Consider the following 23124-nt stretch of genomic DNA (forward strand, 5'->3'; position numbering starts at 1 on the left):
CCACAGCGATGGGTCGCTAGAGGGCGCCAGAGCACCGGCGGTTTCAGACCTCTAGGTTCAGGGATGGGGTTGGTGGAACCTCTCCCCAAAGAGGCGGAGTTGGTTACCAGACACTTCTGGCCTGAAGAATTTCATGGACTGTAAAAGTCCATGGGGTCGCAAAGAGTCGGACACGACTGAGCGACTTTCACTTTACTTCATTTCTTCTGACTCTCCCGCCCCAATTGCCTCGCCTTCCTCTTTATGAAGAGCTGGGGGCAGCGTCTTAGTCTAGGAGAACTTTGGCCCCCACGTCTTATGGGAGAGGTGAGGCTCTGTGCGGTCCCAGGGCCTGCTGCAGGGACACTCCACCTCTCAGCCGCCTAACCACCTTCCTCCTTTACAATACTTTCCAACAATATTTAATGTAGAGCCATGGGCCCCCACCTCCAGGGTTTCTGACTGGGTGAGTCTAGTGCTAAGAGTCAAATAATTTGTATCTCTGACAATTTCTCAGGTGCTACTGCTGTTGCTGGTTTAGGAACCACACTTTGAGACCCAATGCTTTATATATTCACTTTATTTAGGTGAACTGCGCATTAACGGAGGACAGCTTTGTGGAGAGGAAAGAGATCTGACATTTACTGAATACCTATGACCCTTGCTTTGTGCCAGGTATCTTGGGGCTTCCCTGGTGGTTCAGATGGTAAAGAATCTGCCTGCAAGGCAGAAGACCTGGGTTCGATCCCTGGCTGGGGAAGATCCCCTGGAGGAGGAAATGGCAACCCACTCCAGTACTCCTGCCTGGAGAATCCCATGGATAGAGGAACCTGGTGGACTATGGTCCATGGGGTCACACAGAGTCAGACACGACTTAGCGTGCCCACAGGCAGGTGCCTCAGCAGCACTTTGCACATATGGCCCCATGTAATCCTCATATCTGCCCCACCGATCAACGGATCAATTCAGTTATTTACTGAGGCCCTGTCCTGTATCATGCGTCATGCTGTGCTAGGTTCTGGGGTTGTGGAACCAACCCTACAGACGTAATCAGGGAAACATGCTTGAGCAGATAATTGCAAGGGCAATTAGTTCGACCCATAGAAAGTGGAAGGCCACTGAGGTTAAATTTCTAAGGTTACCTAGCTAGTGGGAGATAAAACAAACTTAAAAAATCGTTTTACTCCAAAATGTACCGTGTTTCAGCCAAACCAGAGGTTCTCGAATTTTTGGTCTCAAGACCTCTTTACGCTCTCAAAACTTATTAAAGACCCGGGCTTCCCTGGTGACTCAGTGGTAAAGAATCTGCCTGCCAGTGCAGGAGACACAGGTTCGATCTCTGACCCAGGAAGATCCCACATGCCACGGAGCAACTAAGTCTGTGCGCCTCAACTCTTGAGCCTGTGCTCTGCAACAGTGGAAGCCACGGCGATGAGAAGCCTGAGCAACTAGAGAACAGCCCATGCAGGAGCGAAGACCCAGAGCACAGCCAATAGATAAATAAAACCATTTTAAAAGTTACTAAAGACCCAAATGATTCATTTATTTGGGTTAAATCGATTACTGTTTGCTGCTTAGTGGCTCGGTCATGTCCGACTCTTTGCGACCCCGTGGACTGTAGCCCACCGGGCTCCTCTGTCCATGGGACTCTCCAGGCAGGAGTACTGGAGTGGGTTGCCATGCCCTCCTCCAGGGAATCTTCCCAACCCAGGAATCGAACCCAGGTCTCCTGCATTGCAGGCGGATTCTTTTACTGTCTGAGCCACCTATCAATGTTTACTGTGTAAGAAATAAAAATATTTACTGTATTAGAAATGAGAACCACTGCACTAAACCAGGCTGCAAATAGTAACATCTTTCTTAGATTCTGAGCCCTGACCTGTTTTAATGACTTTTGTAGTCATCAAAAATGAAGAAACCTTTATTACTTTTTTTTTAATATGAGGGTCTCTTTCAAGCCTTGGCCTGTATTTCTAGTGATGATGGCTTTCTAAAGATAAGCCTGACCTGCTCTGGAACCCCCTTTTTTACATGTGTGTGCATGTGTGTGTGTTTATGATAAGGAAAAGCAACAGGTAAGCAGGACGAACTAAGATGTGGTGGCTTTACTGTCACCAAAGAGTCTCTATCCCAGCCAAGAGCATTTAGAAGTTACAGTTCATGGGGCTTCCCTGGCAATTCAGTGGTTAACATTTTGCCTTCCAATGCAGGAGTGTAGATTTGACCCCGGTCACCAAGCTGATATCCCACATGCCTGGAAGCCCAAAAATCAAAACATACAACAGAAGCAATCTTGTAACAAGCTCAATAAATGCCGCACATAAAAAAAATATTTTAAAATGATACAGTTCCTGAAAGTTTGTGACTATGCCTTGCTTTCAGGTTTCCTGGGGGCAAACACCACCCCCGGGGAAACCCAAGGAAGGGCCTTGGAGTGGGTAGCCTATTCTTCGCCAGTGGATCTTCCTGACCCAGGAATCGAACTGAGGTCTCCCGCATTAGGAGGCAGATTTTTTACCAGCTGAGCTAGCAGAGAAACTGAGCTATCAGGGTAACAGTAACAGAAGCAAATGGATAATTGGATTCAAGTGCTGGCAGCTTTTCTGTAATGTTAGCAGCAGAACCGTGTTTAATAGTGGGCTCATGACTGGAATTCTCCTCTTTCCCATCCTTTATATTGTCTAATGGGCCTGAGAAGGCCTGGTAGATACATTCCTTTGGTATGAAATGGTCCACCGTTGTTCAGCCAGAGGCACTGACTCTAAATGCTCTATGGTCTTTGTTAAGTTTTACTGAGTCAAGTCATCGAATCAGAGCTGATGTAACTTGATGTGATTCTCAGCAGATGATCAGTGAGTCCAGATCTCCTTTTATTTTTATAGAAACCAGTGAGCTGGTGGGGGGCGGGGAAGGGCACTGAAGCAAGGTAAGGTTTAAATACAGCAGGTCCTTGGATGAGAAGCAGATGAGATAGTTGGATGGCATCTGGACTTAATGGACATGAGCTTGAGCAAGCTCCGAGAGTTGGAGATGGACGGGGAGGCCTGGCGTGCTGCAGTCCATGGGGTCGCAGAGAGTCAGACACGACTGAGCGACTGAACTGAACTGACTGGATGAGAAGCAGGAAGAAAGAGAAGCTGCCAGTCATCCGACCGTGTTGTCTTCTTGACATCGAACACCTGCGTCTCTGGTTCACGGGGAGTTTTTTTACATGTTTATCCAAGTGTTCTGTGTCACGTGGGCATGTCCCAAAGCGCAAACCAACCAACCTGAAGGCGTATGATGCTAGATGGTCATTTGTCATCTTCCATAAAAGCTGCAGTTTGCCAGTTGACCTGGGCGTCGTGGGGTCCTTCACATGGCATCTCTATGCACTGGGCACACTGGGCCAGGTGACTGTGACTTTTTAGAGGAGATATTTTTCTGGAAAGAAGCACCTGGACCTGGATTAGCAAGCTGAATCTCCTCTTCGCTGTCACCTCAAACAGCAGTCTCTTATTTGTCCCGAGAGGCCACCTCCCAGGAATCCTTTTAGCCAAATTTCACGTGCTCTTAACGCCCTGATCTTTGAGAAGGGATGTGGAACTAAGCCCAGTCAATGTCAAGTCCTAAGTTATCTCACAGGTTCCAAGGCTCCTGCCTCTGGCCCCTGGGTTTGAACCTTGCCCCACCACGTGCTTACCGGACAAGGCCCGGCAAGTGACCCACGCTCTCTCAGCCTTGGTTCCCGCATTTGTAAAGTCTGGATCATAAGAGCTCTTGCCTCACAGGAAGTTCTAAGGTTTGAGTTTAGTATCTGTGAAGCACCCGGAATCAGGTCAACCCAGAGAAGGCTCAGATCGGCCATAGTTGCTCTTAGAGGCTCCTCCTTGTCTTGCACCCCTTCGCTCAGCACTCCCCAGGCCAGGCCACTGCCCTCCAGACCGACACTGCTCTGACAGGCAGGATGCAGGTCACTTCCTGCTGAAACGCCAGCTGCCTCCATGATGGCCCTAAACCCTTGAGGCGCCACTGAAGGCTCCCCTCCGAGATCCCTCCCCGTGTCCACACGCTCAGTGCTCAGGGCACACACCTGTCATCTCTGGCCACATGTGTTTCCTGCCCGTGGCCCCTTCCACCCGGACTCCACACTGGAGCGTGACTCCCTCTCCCACTGGCCGTGAACCCGAGGGCTAGCTGCGGGAGTCAACATGGGAGTGACCCTGGATTGGCACATCACAGATTTAATCTCGCTGACTTTCTGTGAAGCAGCTGCTCTTTCCCCTCCGTGTTACGGGTAGGAAAATGAAGGTGAGTGATTCTCAAGATCGAATCCTTGTTGTGGAGCTGGGATACAGTCCAGGTATGGTTCTCCCTGCTGTCTGTGTAGTTCCAGCAACTCCACACAACCCTGTTGTGTCATTTAAGAGGCAAAACCAGCCAGAGGTCCTCAAGGGGTAAGATGCTAAGAGGATGTGAGAACACAGCCCCCAGTACAGCACCTACACGGGGAGTCTGGAACATGTCCATTTAACTGAGTGCAACAGGCTTCCAGGGTCTCCTCTCCTGCCTGGTTGGGCTCAAAAGAAAGTTGGCAGCGTTGCAAATGGAAGTGAGGTGGCAGCCACCCTTTCACTGGGCAGGTGGAGCCATGACAGCTCAGGCTTCCTGGCTGGGCCTGTCGTCAGGGTCCAGCCCCAGCCGGGCACCCTCTCCTTCAGCTGCTGCAAATCTGGGCTCCGCCAGGGGAGCTCTACAGTGAATTGAGCCATCCTGCAGTTGACCACAGGCTTCCAGGTGGTGCCAGTGGTAAAGAACCCACCTCCCAACGCAGGAGACACGGGTTTGATCTCTGGGTCGGAAGATGCCCTGGAGGAGGGCATGGCAACCTATGCCAGTATTCTTGCCTGGAGAATCCCATGGACAGAGGAGCCTGGTGGGTCGCAAAGAGTCAGACACGACTGAGCAACTGACACTTTCACTTTCGTTTTTCAGAGTCAAGAGATTGCTCAAAAGGATCCAGAAGTTCAAGATGGAATCTCTTGTCCCACATGTAGGTCTAATGTCTTCTTCCAACATCAGACAACCACGTGGAACAAAGCTACCCCCTGAAATGAAGCTAGCTTTTGAAATCTTCCTGCTGAGTTCTCCTTCAGCAGGATTTCCTCTTTTCCCTGGGGGCCATGATGAAGGATGTGTCTGTCCTGGGGGTGGAGCTGAAGAGCAGGCTTGGAGGGAGGCGGCCCAGGCGTGCAGCCTAGACTCTGGGGTCAGACCTGGCCCTCAATCCTGGCTCTGCTGCAGCCATTTGATCGGGTGAAGTTACTCACCCTTTCTGTGAGTCAGTGCTTTCCTCCGTCAACTCTGGGACTGATACAAAGGAGTGTCTGAAGAGGCTTAGCGCCGGCTAGGCTGCTCATTTTGCTGTACTTTGCTTTAATTAGGTAGTCATATAATAACACTTTCTTTTTAAAATAATTTTTTTTAGTATTTTTATTTTTTAATTTTTTGGCCACCCCAAATGGCATATGGGATCTTAGTTCCCCAACCAGGGGTCAAAATCACGCCCCCTGCACTGAAGCACAGTCTTAACCACTGGACTGCCAAGGAAGCCCCATAACAGCACTTTCTGTACGTCAAAAATAAAATCACAAGCTTCCCTAGTGGCTCAGGGCGGTAAAGAATCAGCCTGCCAATGCAGTTGATCCCTGGTCTGGGAAGATCCCACATGCCACAGACCAACTAGGCCGAGTGCCCCAACTGTTGAGCCTGTGGTAGTCCACAAGGGAAGCCCCGGCAGTGAGAAGCCCACGCACTGCATCTAGAGTAGCCCCCGCTCGCGGCAGCTAGGGAAAGCCTGCTCGCAGCGATGGAGACGCAGAACAGCCAAAAATATATAAAATTATTTAAAAAAAAAAACCACCCAAAATACACAATCACATCCTTGTTCACAGCCCTCTTCTGTCTTTTCAGTCTTCTTAGGAAGACTAAGTCTAGCTTTTCCAGGTCTCTCTTTGTTTCGGGCTTTATCTAAGTATGCTGCTGCTAAGTTGCTTCAGTCGTGTCCAACTCTGTGCGACCCCATAGATGGCAGCCCACCAGGCTCCCCTGTCCCTGGGATTCTCCAGGCAAGAACACTGGAGTGGGTTGCCATTTCCTTCTCCAATGCATGAAAGTGAAAAGTGAAAGTGAAGTCGCACAGTCGTGTCCGACTCTTAGCGACCCCATGGACTGCAGCCTACCAGGCTCCTCTGTCCATGGGATTTTCCAGGCCAGAGTACTGGAGTGGGGTGCCATTGCCTTCTCCATTATGGGCCCTCATTAAAATAGCCAAAACGTTCCTGAAAGAACAGGCATGAAAAGATGGTGGTGATTCATCCATACATACAATATTCTTTTGGATAACACAGAAAAAAACAAGTAAAAGATATAGATCTTAAGTGCCTCTAAGACTAGAAAGACCCGTCAAGTTATTTTAAAATAACTATCATTTCATATTTTAAAAATCCTAGTGATTTTTGAACTTCATTTTCCTTCACATGATTCCAGTCACTTTCAGGTCGTATGTTGTTTCCAGATCGCACTGTGGCTCAGAGCAGCTGTGTGTCACACGGACCAGCTAGTGCGGTTGCTGACAGAGGCACTGGGAAGCTCGCTGCCCACCCGCCTCCAGTAGGTACTGCTCCCCAGAGCCCTCCAAAGACGGGCAGCCACAGAGGCTGGCAGTCAGAACGGTTGCTCAAGGACCGCGTGCCTCTTGGCCTTTCCTCCCACGATAATAATCCTAACATTTGGGCAAACGCCTGGCTTGAGCCAGAGCCCCATCCAAACACAATATGATCTCAATCCATCCTGGCTTCATTCTAGAACCTTCACCCCTGGAAGCCTACCCGGCAGCAGTCGGGGAGGGCATAGCATGAGTGCAGACTCCCAGGACCGCCCTTCGTTCACAGCCCTGGTAAGAGTAAGAGCAGGAGTTTGGCCTCTGGCCACCGTGGCTCTGTTCCCCAGCTCTGTCCTCTTTGTCTGGGATAAACTCCTCAGCGCCTGGTTTCCTCAAATGTAAAATGGGGATGACTCTGGCTGTAGTGGAGCAGCTGTGAAATGCCTGCTGCCTGACAGGCAGCCCTCGGTCAAGGGCACAGAGCCTCACGGGGCGGGACAGCGGGGAATGGGACAGCTGGGGACGTGGGGCCTCCGGGCAGCCTGGTGCTTTCCTTGTTTGGAGCGGCGACAAGAACACAGGGGCAGGACACGCAGAGAGAGATGAAACCAACCAAGGAGCATGTGGCACCTTTTCATTTAGTCAGTCTTTATTTAAATGTGTGCTTTTGAAATGGCTTATTAAATATGACCTTTTCGAAACTCAAATCTCACAATATTTACAGTGACTTTTATGCAAACGTACTTTAACCGTGAGTTTTTGGCTCCCTCTTTCTCACGTTAATAATTTACAAATTTGTATCACAGCAAAACCCCAGCTACTTCATTTATTACAGGGGTTTGCTAGGAAAGAGCTAATTCAAGCTCAGAGGAAATACAATATGTTTTACTTATCAAAAAAAGAATTCTAACACGGCTTTGCTTTCCGCTTGAAAGTACATGTCCCATGATGTGTGGGACAGTATTTAAGCAAAGAAATACATTTCCAATAGTGCTGGGCCTTCTTTCTTTTTTTTTAATATTTACACTCATCTCTTTTAAACAAACAAAACCAGAAAAGTCAGATTCGAAGAGACTCTGGACTGTCAGGGAATGTTATAAAAATAATCTGACCTCAGCGATGCAAGATGGAAGGCCATCAGATGGCCCAGCACTCGTCAGTACTGCTACAAGAAGCTCCCGCAGACCCAAGAGCATCTGCCTCAGAATTCAACGCTGGGGCTGGGGGCGGGGATAAACGTAGCCAAGAAGGATCAAACCACGCCAGGTGATGCTTCAGATGCTAAATCTACAAGAGCATGGATCCTGGAGAGGGATCTTCCCCTCTCTGGCTGGAGAAATATCTGGTTCAAGAACACAGTACCCTACATTGTAAAAAGTGAAGATTCCTATGGAAGGCACTAATTCATGATCTGGAAACAGAATCATTAAAAAAAAAATACAGACTAACAATTATACTTTTAATGTCTTGTAAATATAGCTTTAAAATTCCACTTTGTCCACCTGATGTCTGAAAACAAACTGTGACCTTTATTTTAAAAAAACACAAATTCATAGATCATCCTAGTATGCAAGAGAGTATTTGAGACCAACATTTTTACAGAAACCTTTTCAGTGAAGAATCTGATGTGAAATGACAATGACAGATCAGAAATTAGAGTGAAATTTTTTTTTAGTCCTTTGAGGATGTTTCATGCATGTAATCATTTGTCCTTCCAACTGCAGTGTTCCTTTATGTATAAGTGGTCTAAAGCCCTGTGTGACCCTCTGGACCTGTGGTTTTACACACAGTAGGCATCTCGATGCAATGATTCTTACTCTGAAAAACACTTTCACCATAAAACTTCTTTCCCAAATTAAGAAGTATGGAAAAAAAAAAAAGAAGTATGAATGAAATATTCCAAATATTCACTAACCCTATAGAAGTCTGTGAAACAGCAATTACTTCTGCTAGAGCTGCGGTTCTTAACCGTCTGTTATAAGTTTTAAGTGAGCAGGTCCTGCCCGGTGGGCCCTCCATGCCTGTGATCCTTGTTAGACCGTCCTGCCTATACCTAGTTGGTTCCATACTAACCTGGTCAGAGTAGGGTGTGTGTGTGTCTGTGTGTGTGTACCATGAGTCAGGTGTGCAGAGGAGACTCATTGAGATGGAATGTGAGGTCATAGGCATAAAGGAGGATATCAGTTTCCTAGGAAGTTAAGAATGAATGATTATGGTTAAAAGATGTGGGTAGGGAATAGAATGTGGAATGGCTGAAAATACTGGATCTTATTTTCTTAGTGCTTTAAGAAATTTGTGGGTCCAACTGCAGATGGGCAAAACAGTTTTGTGCATCTTGCCCCAACTCCCAGTTCTCCTCTGAGAATTTAATCCTCTTGGAGGACTGGGTGACATCCACCCTTTGAGTTCCCAGTACTTGGTGGCTTGTGGTGACTGAGGGCTCATCTGCAAGCCCACAGCCTTGCTGCCTTTCACTAAGAAAGGGTTAAAGTTGCTTTCATCAATTTCCCAATACGATGGCTCTGATTTCATATAAATAATCACAGGTTAAAATGAATATATTATTCTAAATTGATTTTTTTTCATTCAAATGATTATATTCCACCTACCCTGAATGACAGATTGAGGAAAAACAGGCACCTCCATAGCCTTCCCAAGAATGGCTACTTTTTGGAATGACACTTGTCACACGAACTGAATAAACGAGGTGGTGACGGTGGCAGGAACCTTGGTGGGACTTCAAGGGGCCACCTTCTTCAGGTCACGAATCTGTTTAATCAGGTAGTTCTTCTCATCGGTGAACTGCTCATCGTCGGTCCTTTCTTTTTGGAAGTTGCTCAGAAACTCGATGAGTTTGGGTTGGTTTTTCAGAAGAATCTCCACAATAGGCTGTGTCTTGTGAGGACTGGCCACAAACACCTGAGACACGAGAAACACACCTAGGTCAAGGGACACACACCTGGGAACACGGTCCCTCCCGCGTCTCATTCTTTACTTGGTTTATTGAACACAGAAAGCCTGCGATTTTATTCCCTTTTAGAAGAAAACACGGTGTAGGTGACATGAGAGTCCACGAATCAGATTTTCTCTTTCTTCTTTGGTGGATTGTATGTTCCTTGGCCTTTGTCCATTTCATCTAGGTCACCTCATTTATTGATGTACAATTATTTGTAGTATTCTCTTATGATCTTTTATTTTTATAAGGAGGTTGAATCAGGAACCAAAAACCTCTCAACAAAAGTCCAAACAGAACCAGATGATTTCACAGTAAATTCTACACATTTTAAAAGAAAAATCGACACCAATCTACTTCAAATTGTTCCAGAAAATAAAAGAGAAGGGAATAATTCCTAACTCGTTATATGAGGTTAGCATTACTCTGTTACCAAAGCCAGACAAAACTACCACTAGAAAACTACACACCAGTCTCTTTTATGAATGAAGATACAAAAATCCTCAACAAAAGACAAGCAAATGAAGTCCAGAATAATATTAAAAGGATTATACACTATAACCAAGTGGGATTTATCCCAGCAATACAAGCATGGCTCAATGTAATGAAATCAATCAATGTAATACACCACATGTACTGGACTGACCTGCATCCTCTCCAAAGATGAATGTTCAAGCCCCAACCCTTGGTACCTGTGAATGTGACCTTATTTGGAAGCAGAGATGTAATCAAATTAAGATGAGTTCATACTGGGCTAGGCTGGGCCTGAACCCCACTATTAATACCAGTATTCTTAGAGGAAGAGGAAATTTTGGACACAGAAACACACAGATGCAGAGGAAAATGCCATGTGAAGATGGAGGCAGAAATGCTGCAAAATCAGCTTTACTTCAGACACAATGAATAAACTTTCATTAAAAAGAAAAACAAAAAAGATGGAGACAGAGACTGGGGTTATGCATCCTAAGGCAAGGAGTGCCAAGGACTTCTGGCAACCACCAGAAGCTTGGAGAGAGGCACAGATTTTCCCTGAAAGCTCCCAAAGGAAACAAGCTTGTTGACACCTTGATTTTGGACTTTTAGTCGACAGAATGCAGAGACAATGACTTTCTGTTGTTTTAGGACACTTAGCCTATGGTACTTCGTTAAAGCAGCTCTAGGAAGTCAATATGACACATGATTACACTGAAAGAAAACCATATGATCATTTTAACTCATCCAGAAAAAGTATTTGACAAACTCCAACATCTTTTCATAATAATTTAAAAAAAGCAAACACTCAACATGGGACAGCTGGAAATCCACATGCCAAAAAAAAAAAAAAAAAAATTAAGTTGGACCCTTATTTCACACCATAAACAAAAATTAACTCAAAATTTATCAAAAACCTAAATATAAGAGCTAATAAAACTTTTGGAGGAAAATACATGGGTACATCTTCATGACCTTGGATTTAACAGTGGTTTCATAGCTACATCAAAAGCAGGAGCAAGAAAAGAAAAAAATGGGTAAAGCGAACTTCATTAAAATTTAAAACATTTGTGCATCAAAGGGTACATCAAGAAAGTGAAAAGACAATGTAAAGAATGTTAGAAAATATTTACAAATCGTATATATGACCAGTGTCTATTATCCAGAATATATAAAGAATTCTTACAATGCAACAACAAAAATACACACAAAGTTTTTTAAAAAGGGGCAAAGGACTTGAGTGGACATTTCCCCAAAGAAAATATATAAATTATCAATATGCATGTGAAAAAAAAGTTCAACATCATTAGGTCACTAGGAAACACAAATGGAAACCGCAACGAGACTAGTGCTTGCTGTGTGCTCAGTTGCTCAGTCGTGTCCAGCTCTTTGTGACTCCACGGACTGTAGCCCACCAGGCTCTTCTGTCCACGGGATTCTCCAAGCAAGAATACTGGAGTGGGTTGCCACTTATTCCTCCAGAGTATCTCCCCAAAACAGGGATCGAACCCATGTCGCCTGTATTGACAGGCAGATTCTCTACTGCTGAGCCACCCGGGAAGCCCATTTTTTCTGTGCATATGGCTAGATGCAATAAGTGAGACAAAACTGGGCTTCCCAGCTGGTGCTACTGGTAAGGAACCCACCTGCCAATGCAGGAAAGCAGGAGACAGGGGTTCAATCCCTGGGTCCACAAGATCCCCTGTATTCTTGCCTGGAGAATCCCATGGACAGAGGAGCCTGGGACTACAGTCCATAGGGTTGCGAAGAGTCGGACACGACTGAAGCGACTTCTCACTCACGCACCACATATGCTCAAATTCCAGCAGCTCTGAGAGTGGTGAGCCGATAGGCACTGACCACCCGCTTCCTTTACATGGCTTAGTAGAAAGTGGCAGTCTGGTCCTTTGCTATTAAGGAAGCTAACAGGGAAAGGAAAGAGATACCAGCTCATAGTGGATTCCTAAATTCATATTGGATGCATGTCTGGAAGAGGCAGGATCATAGAGACAAAGGTCTCCTGAACCTGCTGCTAAGTCGCTTCAGTCGTGTCCGACTCTGTGCGAGCCCATAGACGGCAGCCCACCAGGCTCCCCCGTCCCTGGGATTCTCCAGGCAAGAACACTGGAGTGGGTTGCCATTTCCTTCTCCAATGCATGAAAGTGAAAAATGAAAGTGAAGTCACTCAGTTGTGTCCGACCCTCAGCGACCCCATGGACTGCAGCCTTCCAGGCTCCTCCACGCATGGGATTTTCCAGGCAAGAGTACTGGAGTGGGATGCCATTGCCTTCTCCTGAACCTAATATCCTGGAATTACACTTAAAAAAAAAAATGCATGTTTATTTATTTTTTCTTGGAGTATAATTGTTTTACAATATTTTGTTATTTCTGCTGTTCATGAATCAGCTCTATGTATAAATATATCCATCCATCCACACACTCTTGAGCCTCCCTTCCACCTTTCCCAGAGTTTTTTCATTTTAATCTAACTGTAACTTTTAAACATTTTAAAATTTTTATTTATTTATTTGGTTGTGCTGGGTCTTAGTTGCCGCGTGTGGTATCTTTGATTTTTGTTGTGGCACGTGGGACCTTTAGTTCTTGAGTTGTGGCGTGTGAACTCTTGGTTGCAGCATATGGGATCTAGTTCCCCGACCAAGGATCGAACCCAGGCCCAGGGCACTGGGAACCTGCAGTCTGAGCCCCTGGACCACCAGGCAAGTCCCCAACTTCAGCTTTTTTAATTTAACATTTTGCAAGTGAAGAAACAGATCCGAATGGATTTGCCCAAAGTCACTGATGGCAACTGGGCCACAACAAACACCCAGGTCTCTTGCGTTCCGGCCAGTCCTTTCCCATCATACAACCTTGTTCGTCAATAGCAGAGAAAATGTGAAATGGCATCTCATTCGAGTCCTTGGACGATTCAAGCAAGCTAGTAAACTGGCCATTAATAATCTGGTGAAGACATTTTTAGACCACATTTTCTGTATCTTATGGGAGGTACTTGGGGAAAGAGACTATTAATAAATAACTGCGAAAAAACTGAAAAATAACTTTCTTCTTCTAAATAACAAAATATTATTTTTGGCAAGTAAACAATTCAGTGTGCACTTCAGTGGGAGGAGGAAAGTCAGGGTCCGGGGCACGTCCAGTTTATACGCATGCAAGTAAACAAGTGGCCGACTATTTTTAAATGTGCCTACTCTGTCCAATAATGAGACGATCCAAATTCTGATCTCACAGGATGGAAGTAGGTTATTTCTATTTTGCCACCCACTGAATACTTCTATAATACTGCATTTTGGAACAAAATTATATGAAGCATGTTTTCACCTACGATGGCATAGTAAAACTCTGTGGGAGCTGGGATGACAGAACAACGGCAAGCCTCTGTAATTGCTCGGTCAGAAAGGAAGGATCTTAAGAGGGTCTGTCATTTTACACTGTGCAGGCGTTTTCCTGTCCTACAAGAGCCTGTTTTTATTCCATCCAATCTGTGCTTATTCCTTATGAAATAATACAAACGCAGAGAAGAGCACAGCAGTAACACTGCAGATTTCAAGTTCCCACCGTCAGCTCTATCATTTTCGCCATATGTGCCTTCAGAATCTGAATAAAATAAAACATTACAGATAAAATTCCAGGCCATTAGACACTTCTTGATGTCATTCTCTTTCTTGATGTCATTCTCCCTCCGGTGAGGTGACTGCTATCCTGAATTTGGTATTTATCATTTCCATACAGGTTTTTAGACACTAACTACATATGTATGAATCTATACATAGTATAGTTTTTCATGTTTTTAAACTTTAAATAAATAAAATCCTTTTAATACTTTCTTAATTCCACTCAATGTTTCTGAGACTTATCTACATTGATCCCATATAACTCTATTAATTTTAACCCATTCTATATGCTATTATATAAATATATCACAATTTATTGTCCTAAATTTCTGCAGATACCCATTTTTTTTTTCATTTTCATGCTAAACAATGTGCAATAAACATTTTGGTACAGAATTCCTTATGCCTGTGAGCAAGACTGTCCAGGAAATGAGATTTTAGGAATGAAGAGTATGGACACTTTCAGTACTTTATTTTGCTAAACTGCTCTCCCAAGTGCTTGTATTAACACTAATTTACAGTGTACAGACCTACTGTTCCCCCAGCCTTACCACAATTTGATATTGTCAGACCTAAACATTTTTGGCAATATGAAAAATGTAACGTGACATCTCATTGATATTTTAATGGCCATTTCCATGATTGCCACTGAGATGAGCATCTTTACTTATTTGTTGGCCAATCAGGTTTCCCCTTTATTTGTTGGCCAATCAGGTTTCCCCTGGAGAAGGAAAGGGCAACCGACTCCAGTGTTCTTCCCTGGGAAATCCCACGAACAGAGGAGCCTGGCAGGCTACGGGCCATGGGGTCACAGTGTCGAACACGACTGACTGACTAAACAACAAACAACAAAAACAGGTTTCCTCATTTGTAAGTTACCAACTTGTATCCTTTGCCCATTTTTCTATTTAACTGTTTGCTTTTTTCTAAATGATTTGTCAACTCTATGTGTCACATTCTGTCCTGTTCTCTCATTTTGTTTATGATGTCTTTTCAAATAGGTGTTAAATTTAAATGTCAAATATTATTTCCTTTTATGCTTTGTGATTTCAAATTCTTTTTAAAAATTCTTCCTTCCCCAACATCATAAAAGGTTTATTTTTTCTTTTAAAAGTTAAAAGATGTTTTGCTTTTCAAGTGTAGCTCTCTACTGATAATTTATTTCTGAATATAGTGGATGGGAGTTTTCTATATTAATAATCCCTTATCCTAAGAACCATACACAGAAGAACTATAAAAAAAAGGTCTTCATGACTCAGATAACCACGATAGTGTGATCACTCACCTAGAGCGCGATATCCTGGAGTGTGAAGTCAAGTGGGCCTTAGGAAGCATCACTATGAACAAAGCTAGTGGATGTGATAGAATTCCAGTTGAGCTGTTTCAACTCCTAAAAGATGATGCTGTGAAAGTGCTGCACTTAATATGCCAGCAAATTTGGAAAACTCAGCAGTGGCCACAAGACTGGAAAAGGTCAGTTTTCATTCCAATCCCAAAGAAGGGCAATGCCAAAGAATGTTCAAACTACAGCACAGATGCACTCATCTCACACACTAGTAAAGTACTGCTCAATTCTCCAAGCCAGGCTTCAGCAGTACGTGAACTGTGAACTTCCAGATGTTCAAGCTGGATTTACAAAAGGCAGAGGAACCAGAGATCAAATTGCCAACATCCACTGGATCATCATAAAAGCAAAGGAGTTCCAGAAAAACACCTACTTCTGCTTTATTGACTATGCCAAAGCCTTTGACTGTGTGGATCACAACAAACTCTGGAAAATTCTGAAAGAGATGGGAATACCAGACAACTTGACCTGCCTCCTGAGAAATCTGTATACAGGTTAAGACCTGAGAAATCTGTATACAGGTTAAGAAGCAACAGTTAGAACTGGACATGAAACAACAGACTGGTTCCAAATTGGGAAAGGAGTACGTCAAGGCTGCATCTTGTCACCCTGCTTATTTAACTTAGATGCAGAGTTCATCATGCGAAATGCCGGGCTGGATGAAGCACAAGTTGGGATCAAGATTGCTGGGAGAAATATCAATAACCTCAGATATGCAAATTATACCATCCTTATGGCAGAAAGCAAAGAAGAACTAAAGAGCCTCTTGATGAAAGTGAAAGAGGAGAGTGAAAAAGTAGGCTTAAAACTCAACATTCAGAAAACTAAGATCATGGCATCTGGTCCCATCAGTTCATGGGGAAACAATGGAAACAGTGACAGACTATTTTGGGGGGGCTCCAAAATCACTGCAGATGGTGAGTGCAGCCATGACATTAAAAGACGCTTGTTCCTTGGAAGAAAAGCTATGACCAACCTAGACAGCATATTAAAAAGCAGAGATATTACTCTGCCAACAAAGGTCCATCTAATCAAAGCTCTGGTTTTTCCAGTAGTCATGTATGGATCTAAGAGTTGGACTATAAAGAAAGCTGAGCACCGAAGAATTTATGCTTTTGAACTTGGTGTTGGAAAAGACTCTTGAGAGTCCCTTGGACTGAAAAAAGATCAACCCAGTCAATCATAAAGGAAATCAAAATATAATAAAATTTAAAAAAAAAAAAAAAAGGAAATCAGTCCTGAATATTCACTGGAAGGACTGATGCTCAAGCTAAAACTCCAATACTTTGGCCACCTGATGTGAAGAACTGACTCGTTTGAAAAAACCCTGATTCTGGGAAAGACTGAAGACAGGAGAAGGGGACGACAGAAGATGAGATGGTTGGATGGCATCACTGACTCAACAGACATGAGTTTGAGTAAGCTCTAGGAGTTGGTGATGGACAGGGAAGCCTGGCGTGCTGCAGTCCGTGGGGTCACAAAGAGTCAACACGACTGAGCAACTGAACTGAACTAAGAAACAGTAACCCCTTCTTTAATGATTTATAATTTCTCCACTACCAAATATCAAATTTTCATATTTGCACAGGCTCACTTCTGGGCTTTACTCTGTTTTGTTGCTCTATTTATCTGTCTCCATGCCAATACAGTATTATTTCCATTTATGATAAATCCAGAGGAAGTCTTAATATATAGTAGGATGGATTTCTCTAACTTGTTTTCTTTGAAAATTGTCACAGATAATCCCAGGCCATTGCTCTATCATACAAATTTTAGAATCAGCTAGTCAAGTTCCAGAAAAAGACTTGCTAGGATTCTGAATGCAATTAAATAGAATTTACAAATTAATATGGGATTTGAATGGCTCTAGTGGTTTTTTGCACAATAAAGATCTGGTGGCTTGAAAAATGAACTAAATTTTTTTTTTTTACCTTTCAAAACAACAGTTACACACCTTAAAAATTGCTGTGTCTCTGACTTATATATATAAATTCAATCACAGAATATACCTTACAAAGATTTTAAAAAGAAAAAGAGGTTGAAACTCTCTCAACCCTTAATTCTATTCTAGATACTGATCCTAAGAAAATAACCCTTAAATTGGAAACAAATTAGCTCAAAACATAAAATGCTCATTGTAGCCTCAAATTGAAAATAGCCTAACTATAAACAACATGGGAATATTTAAGTAAACTACATATACTCAGTGAAAAACTATGATACCAGTAAAACTACTGACTCTTTTAAAAAGCTATATATAACAACAATGAATTAGTGTTCACATATGGTATAGTATTAAGTGATAAAATTAGTGTATCAATACTGTGTACAATGTGAATTCAGCTGCAGAAAAAAACGTTTACATACGTGCACAGGAAAATAAAATTTACTAAAATCTTTACAAGAGTTAAGTCACGGTTAGTGCATTATAGATTAGATTTCTCTCACCTACCCTACTTTTATTTTTTTTACTTTATTTTTAAAAAGATTTGACTTCCCTGGTGACTCAGATGGTAAAGCATCTGCCTACAATGTGGGAGATCCAGGTTCAATCCCTGGGTTGGGAAGATCTTCTGGAAAAGGAAATGGCAACCCACTCCAGTACTCTCTCCTGGAGAATCCCATGGACGGAGGAGCCTGGTAGGTTACATACAGTCCATGGGGTCACAAAGAGTCGGACATGACTGAGTGACGCCACTTTCTTTTCACTCTTTTAAAAAGATTTTATTTATTTATTTTGGGGTGTGCTGGGTCTTCACTGCTGCACATGGGCTTTCGCAAGTCGCAGTGAGCTGGGGCTACTCTCTAGCTGCGGTGCACGGCCTTCTCACTGCAGGGGCTTCTCCTTTTGTGGAGCGCGAGCTCTAGGGCATCCTGGCTGGCACACAGGCTTAGCTGCTCCACGGCATGTGAGATCTTCCCGACCTGGGATTGAACCCAAGGCCCCTGCATTGGCAGGTGGATTCTTAACCACTGGACCACCAGGGAAGCTCCTACTCTACTTTTAAACAAATCTACTGCTTAAAGTTTCTAGGAGATGATTTTATTACTCTTACATCACAGAAAAAATATTCGAAAAAGCAGGTATTATATAGACTAGTGTTCTTCTAAAATGCATTAAAATATTTCTAAGCAAGGAATGAGTAGTACACTGTGTTTCTTTCGGTTTCATTTAAAGTTCAAAGGAACATTTAAGGCGGAAATGAAACATTCAAATTCTGACACTCAGGGTTTGGGTTTTAGCTCAATCACTAATTATCTTAGTAACTCCTGGGAAACAGTATCCACCTATTTTCTTACTGAAAAAGATGCAAGTATTTCGAGATACAGATTCGTCAGCAAATCTTTTTGAAACAAATAGGCATCCACTCAAATAACTCTAGAATTTCACCTAAAGTCAGGCAAAACCTACAGACTGCTTAGTTCATGTTCTCTCGAGTCAAAAGGAAGATCCAAAATAGGGATTTTGCCATTTGAAACTGGAAAAGGAATGTCCACATTATTTCTGCAGGGTGCTGTTTACCTTAAAGACGTGAAAGGCTTCAAACTGGATGTTGGGGCTTTTATCCCGGAGGAGGTTCATCGTCAGTTTGAGGTTCTCTGGCTTGCTGATGTACTTGGTCATGATGGCAAAGTTGTGCCGGTCCAGGATCAGTTCACCTAGCAGCTACAGAAAAACACAAAATCAAAGTAGAATCTGAGAGTCCTTTTATTCAAAATACATCCCACTCCTTTCTCACCAGAAAACAAAATGTAAGTTATGAATGTTGACGAGAAAAACAAAAATCAGAGTCCTAAAGTGCATCTTAAAGCACAGGCATGGAGGCTGTAGTTATCCTTGTTATTTTTAAACTTTTCATACCGTCCTGCTAAAGTTAGTGCTTAATGCATTTCTGAGTCTTTTGTTTTTCTTTAATGCCATTCATTGTTGCAGCTTAAAAAAAAAGCTCTTTCAGGCTTCCCTAGTGGTCCAGTGGTTAAGGATCCACCTTGCAAAGCAGGGAACACCAGGTCCATCCGTGGTCGGGGAAGATCCCACATACACAGGGGCAACTACGTCCTCACAGCTTAGAGCCTGTGCTCTGCATCAAGAGAAGACACCGAAATGAGAAGGCCGCCTACCCAACTAGAGAGCAGCTCCCACTTGCCACAGCTAGAGAAACGCAGCAACGAAGACCCAGTGCAGACAAACAAAAGCTCTCTCTGCAGCTTTCATCAAGACTTAGCCAGAAATTAGTTTATAATTTTTATCCCTTGCTTTAATGTGATTCTCACTAATGTATTGCTCCTTAGGCACTGAGATAGGAAAGAATAATAAAACTGACTCAACAATGATACCTCCCTTATCTCAATAAATATACTTTGGTAGTTTACTGGAAAAACAGACTATATTAAGTGACTCTTACCTTCTCCCTAAATCTTATGACAAAACCTGATATACAGCCAGAAAAAAAAAATTCACTGACCCTGAGTCCATATGAAATTTAATACGTATAGCAAGTTTTTATCAAAAAGCAAAACAGAACATTTTCTGGGGACAATAATTCCTAAAATGCAGCACTACTCCGTGTTATGAACTGCAGGTTTTTGTCCCTGTAAATCTATATGTTGGAATCATAATCCCCAGTGCAATGGTATTAGGAGGTGGGGCCTTGGGCAGGCCAACAGGACATGAGGTAGAGCCGCCATGCATGGGTTTGGTGCTCCTGCACAAGAGACCCCGGGAGCTTTCTTGCTGCTGGCCCCTTGATCTCAGACTTCCTAGCATCCACACTGTGAGAAATAAATGTGCATTAAGTCACCCAGTCTATGGTATTTTTTGTTACAGCAGCCCAAATAGACTGCTGCTGCTGCTGCTAAGTCGCTTCAGTTGTGTCCAACTCTGCGACCCCATAGACGGCAGCCCACCAGGCTCCCCCATCCCTGGGATTCTCCAGGCAAGAGCACTGGAGTGGGTTGCCATTTCCTTCTCCAATGCATGAAAGTGAAAAGTGAAAGTGAAGTCGCTCAGTTGTGTCTGACTCTTAGCGACCCCATGGACTGCAGCCTACCAGGCTCCCCCGTCCATGGGATTTTCCAGGCAATAGCACTGGAGTGGAGAGCCATTGCCTTCTCCAAATAGACTAAGATACTTCAAAACAAATGCCAAAAGCGAGAATAGTTGAAGACCCTCTGGCAGGAAATAGCTGAACTTTTATTTTCACCATAGGGACAGCAAAACTAAGACTCAGTGCAGCCAAATAAACAAAAATATTTTTTAAAAATCCAAAACAAACCCCACTGTGACTGGACTCATTGCTACTGCATCTCTCCCTCTACCACCTCACTTATTTTTTTTTCATTCTTCTGCTTCTGTGGCATAACTCCCCTTGCTCCAATTTCCCCCCAGCTTTAGCAAGGTGTAATTGACAAAACTGTATACATTTAAAGTGTACATCATGAAGATTCGATATGAGTACATACTGTGAAATATTTTCCACAATCAATTGAGTTAACACATCCATCACCTCATGTAGTTACCCTTTCCTCTTTTTGTGGTGAGACTAGTTAAGATCCACTCTCAGCAACTTTGAAGCATACACTACAATATTACTATGAATTTTTTTTTTTTTTGGCTGCAAGCGTGGCATGTGAGATCACAGTTACTCGCCAGGGATGGAACCTGCACCCCTTGCATTGAAAACTTGGGGTCCTAACCACTGGACCTACAATACAGTATTAATAACTATAGCCATCATGCTGTACATTAGATCTTCAGAATTCATCCATCTTATAACCAGAGCGTGTACCCTTTGCCCCACATCTCCCATCCCCCTGCCCCTCACCTTATAACCACCATTCTACCTGCTATTTCTATAGCTCAACCTCAACTTTTCTCCTCAGCTGAATCTCCTCTCCTGCCTTTGTGCTCTTTGCTTTTTCCTAGTTGTACTTACTCTGCTTTGCAGAACAGAGTTACTGGTAAACTTATCTAGAATACAAGCTTCACAAGGGCATGTGTCAAATCCTGCTCACGTTAGTAGCCTTGGCAACCTGTGTGAGGTGTGTGGATACTGTTGGGGAAATAAAGTCCAAACAACACAGAATCCTCTCCACAAAGTGTAGAAAAGAAAGAAAGCAGTTTCATCACTGAATATGTGTATCCAGAGCATGACGCTATAGGCACTCTACACAGAAGACATTAAAAGACATACAATCCTGTCTCATTTATACAGGCAAACAGTTATAATCCAGTACATACATAAACTCTCAAGACGAAAGATAACTGGTCACTCCCCTGTAAGAGACCTTCCCTGGTGGCTCAGACAGTAAAGAGTCTGCCTGCAATTTAGGAGACCTGAGTTCGATCCTTGGGTTGGGAAGATTCCCCTGGAGTAGGAAATGGCAGCCCGCTCCAGTATTCTTGCCTGGAAAATCCCATGGACAGAGGAGCATGGTGGGCTACATACAGTCCACAGGGTGGCAAAGAGTCAGACACGACTGAGCAACTTCACTTTCCTTTCTTTCCCCTATAAGAAGGCTTGACAGCACTCTTTCCTAGTCCACTCTGAATTCACCCGGCCATGGAAGTAGCCATTTGTTTTACCTAGCTGCTTTTATCCAACTAATGAAGAGGATAATAAATCTTTTCTAATCGCTCTGACAAGCAAATGGTTACAGCTTGAAGAGCAGGACCAAGGTTAAATTCTCCGGTGATGGAGAGGCAGGAGTGCTATCTTCCTAGATGTTCACATTCCAGGGGGATGGCTCCCAGACTCTCAAAAAAATTATGCTAGGTTGTAAAACTGGCAAGAAGCTTCTGAAGATACACATACAGATACATACATATATATTTATCTGCATATATACCCACACATATGGGTTTCTCTGGTGTCTCAGTGGTGAAGAATCTGCCTGCAGTGCAGGAGATGCAGGTTCCATCCCTGGGTTGGGAAGATACTCTGGAGAGGGAATGGCAACCCACTCCAGTATTCTTGCTGGAAAATTCCATGGACAGAGGAGCCTGGCGGGCTACGGTCTATGGGGTCGCAAAGAGTCAGACACAACTGAAGCCACTGAGCGCACACACACACAGACACACACACACACACACACACTTATGTATATATAGCTTCTGTGTAACTATAAATTCTATGTAGATACATATTTTTTTAATATAATATGTATAACATATACACATATATAATATACTCCGGAGAAGGCAATGGCACCCCACTCCAGTACTCTTGCCTGGAAAATCCCATGGATGGAAGAGCCTGGTAGGCTGCAGTCCATGGGGTCGCTAAGAGTCGGACACGACTGAGCGACTTCACTTTCACTTTTCACTTTCATGCATTGGAGAAGGAAATGGCAACCCACTCCAGTGTTCTTGCCTGGAGAATCCCAGGGACAGAGGAGCCTGGTGGGCTGCTGTCTATGGGGTCGCACACAGTCGGACACGAGAAGTGACTCAGCAGCAGCAGCAGCAGCAGCATCATATACTCCTACACATATCAAAAGGTCTTTTGACCACAGAGAAATTTCATTTAAAAATTTAAAATTTTTGCACACACACATTCAATAAATATTTATTGCAGTGATATTTTGAGTTAAGTTCAGATAAAGTCACTTCAATTTTTATTACATGGGGATGCCTACATATAAATTCTATCAATCTATAATTTCACTGCTTTTCAGAAGGAAGCAATTGTGTTAGACCACTTGGCCAAAAACACTGAGTCTTTTAGTCATTAGATATTAGTCTATTCATTACTACTGATAGTAAAAGTGTTGCATTTCATAATAATACAAAGCATTATAAAGAAATACTGTACTAAGTAAATGGCAAAAGATTCATATTTCTGTTTCTTTAAATTTCATGTTACAGGCTTAAAAGCACACAGTGAAACCATGTACCATATGTAGAAATAATGTGAGCTTTAAAAATAAAAACTTTATATTTTAATAAAATTGATCAGAGCCATCCCCAAATCCAAAATTCCACCAAGCTTCTTTTGAATTATAATCTTTCCTGCTAGTAATTAAATACCAGGCCTCTGAAGAAGATAAGAAATAGATTCCTAAGCTGTGTCACCTGAGTGAAAGGAATTTCTCTATTAATTAC

At 43.3% G+C, this 23124-nt stretch overlaps 1 protein-coding gene across 7 annotated transcripts in view; it reads right to left on the reverse strand.

The window, feature by feature from the left end:
* The window catches only part of CAB39L (calcium binding protein 39 like), a 117929-nt gene that overhangs the window by 17514 nt on the left and 77291 nt on the right, over positions 1-23124 (reverse strand). For 4 of the 7 annotated variants that reach the window (XM_086329122.1, XM_086329124.1, XM_086329123.1 and 1 more), the window contains 2 exons: positions 18544-18687; positions 7250-9541 (listed from right to left, as the gene is read on the reverse strand). In XM_086329122.1, coding sequence (XP_086185248.1) covers positions 9362-9541; positions 18544-18687 — 324 coding nt within the window. In that variant the 3' untranslated portion in view covers positions 7250-9361. Of the gene's footprint in view, positions 1-7249; positions 9542-18543; positions 18688-23124 lie in introns of those variants that run through there. The other 3 variants (XM_086329126.1, XM_086329127.1, XM_086329128.1) reach the window with 1 other exon arrangement.

Source organism: Bos grunniens, chromosome 12, assembly GCF_055505025.1.
Source record: "Bos grunniens cultivar Pamir isolate PY7600 chromosome 12, Bosgru_T2T1.0, whole genome shotgun sequence".
Classification (NCBI taxonomy): Eukaryota; Metazoa; Chordata; class Mammalia; order Artiodactyla; family Bovidae; genus Bos; species Bos grunniens.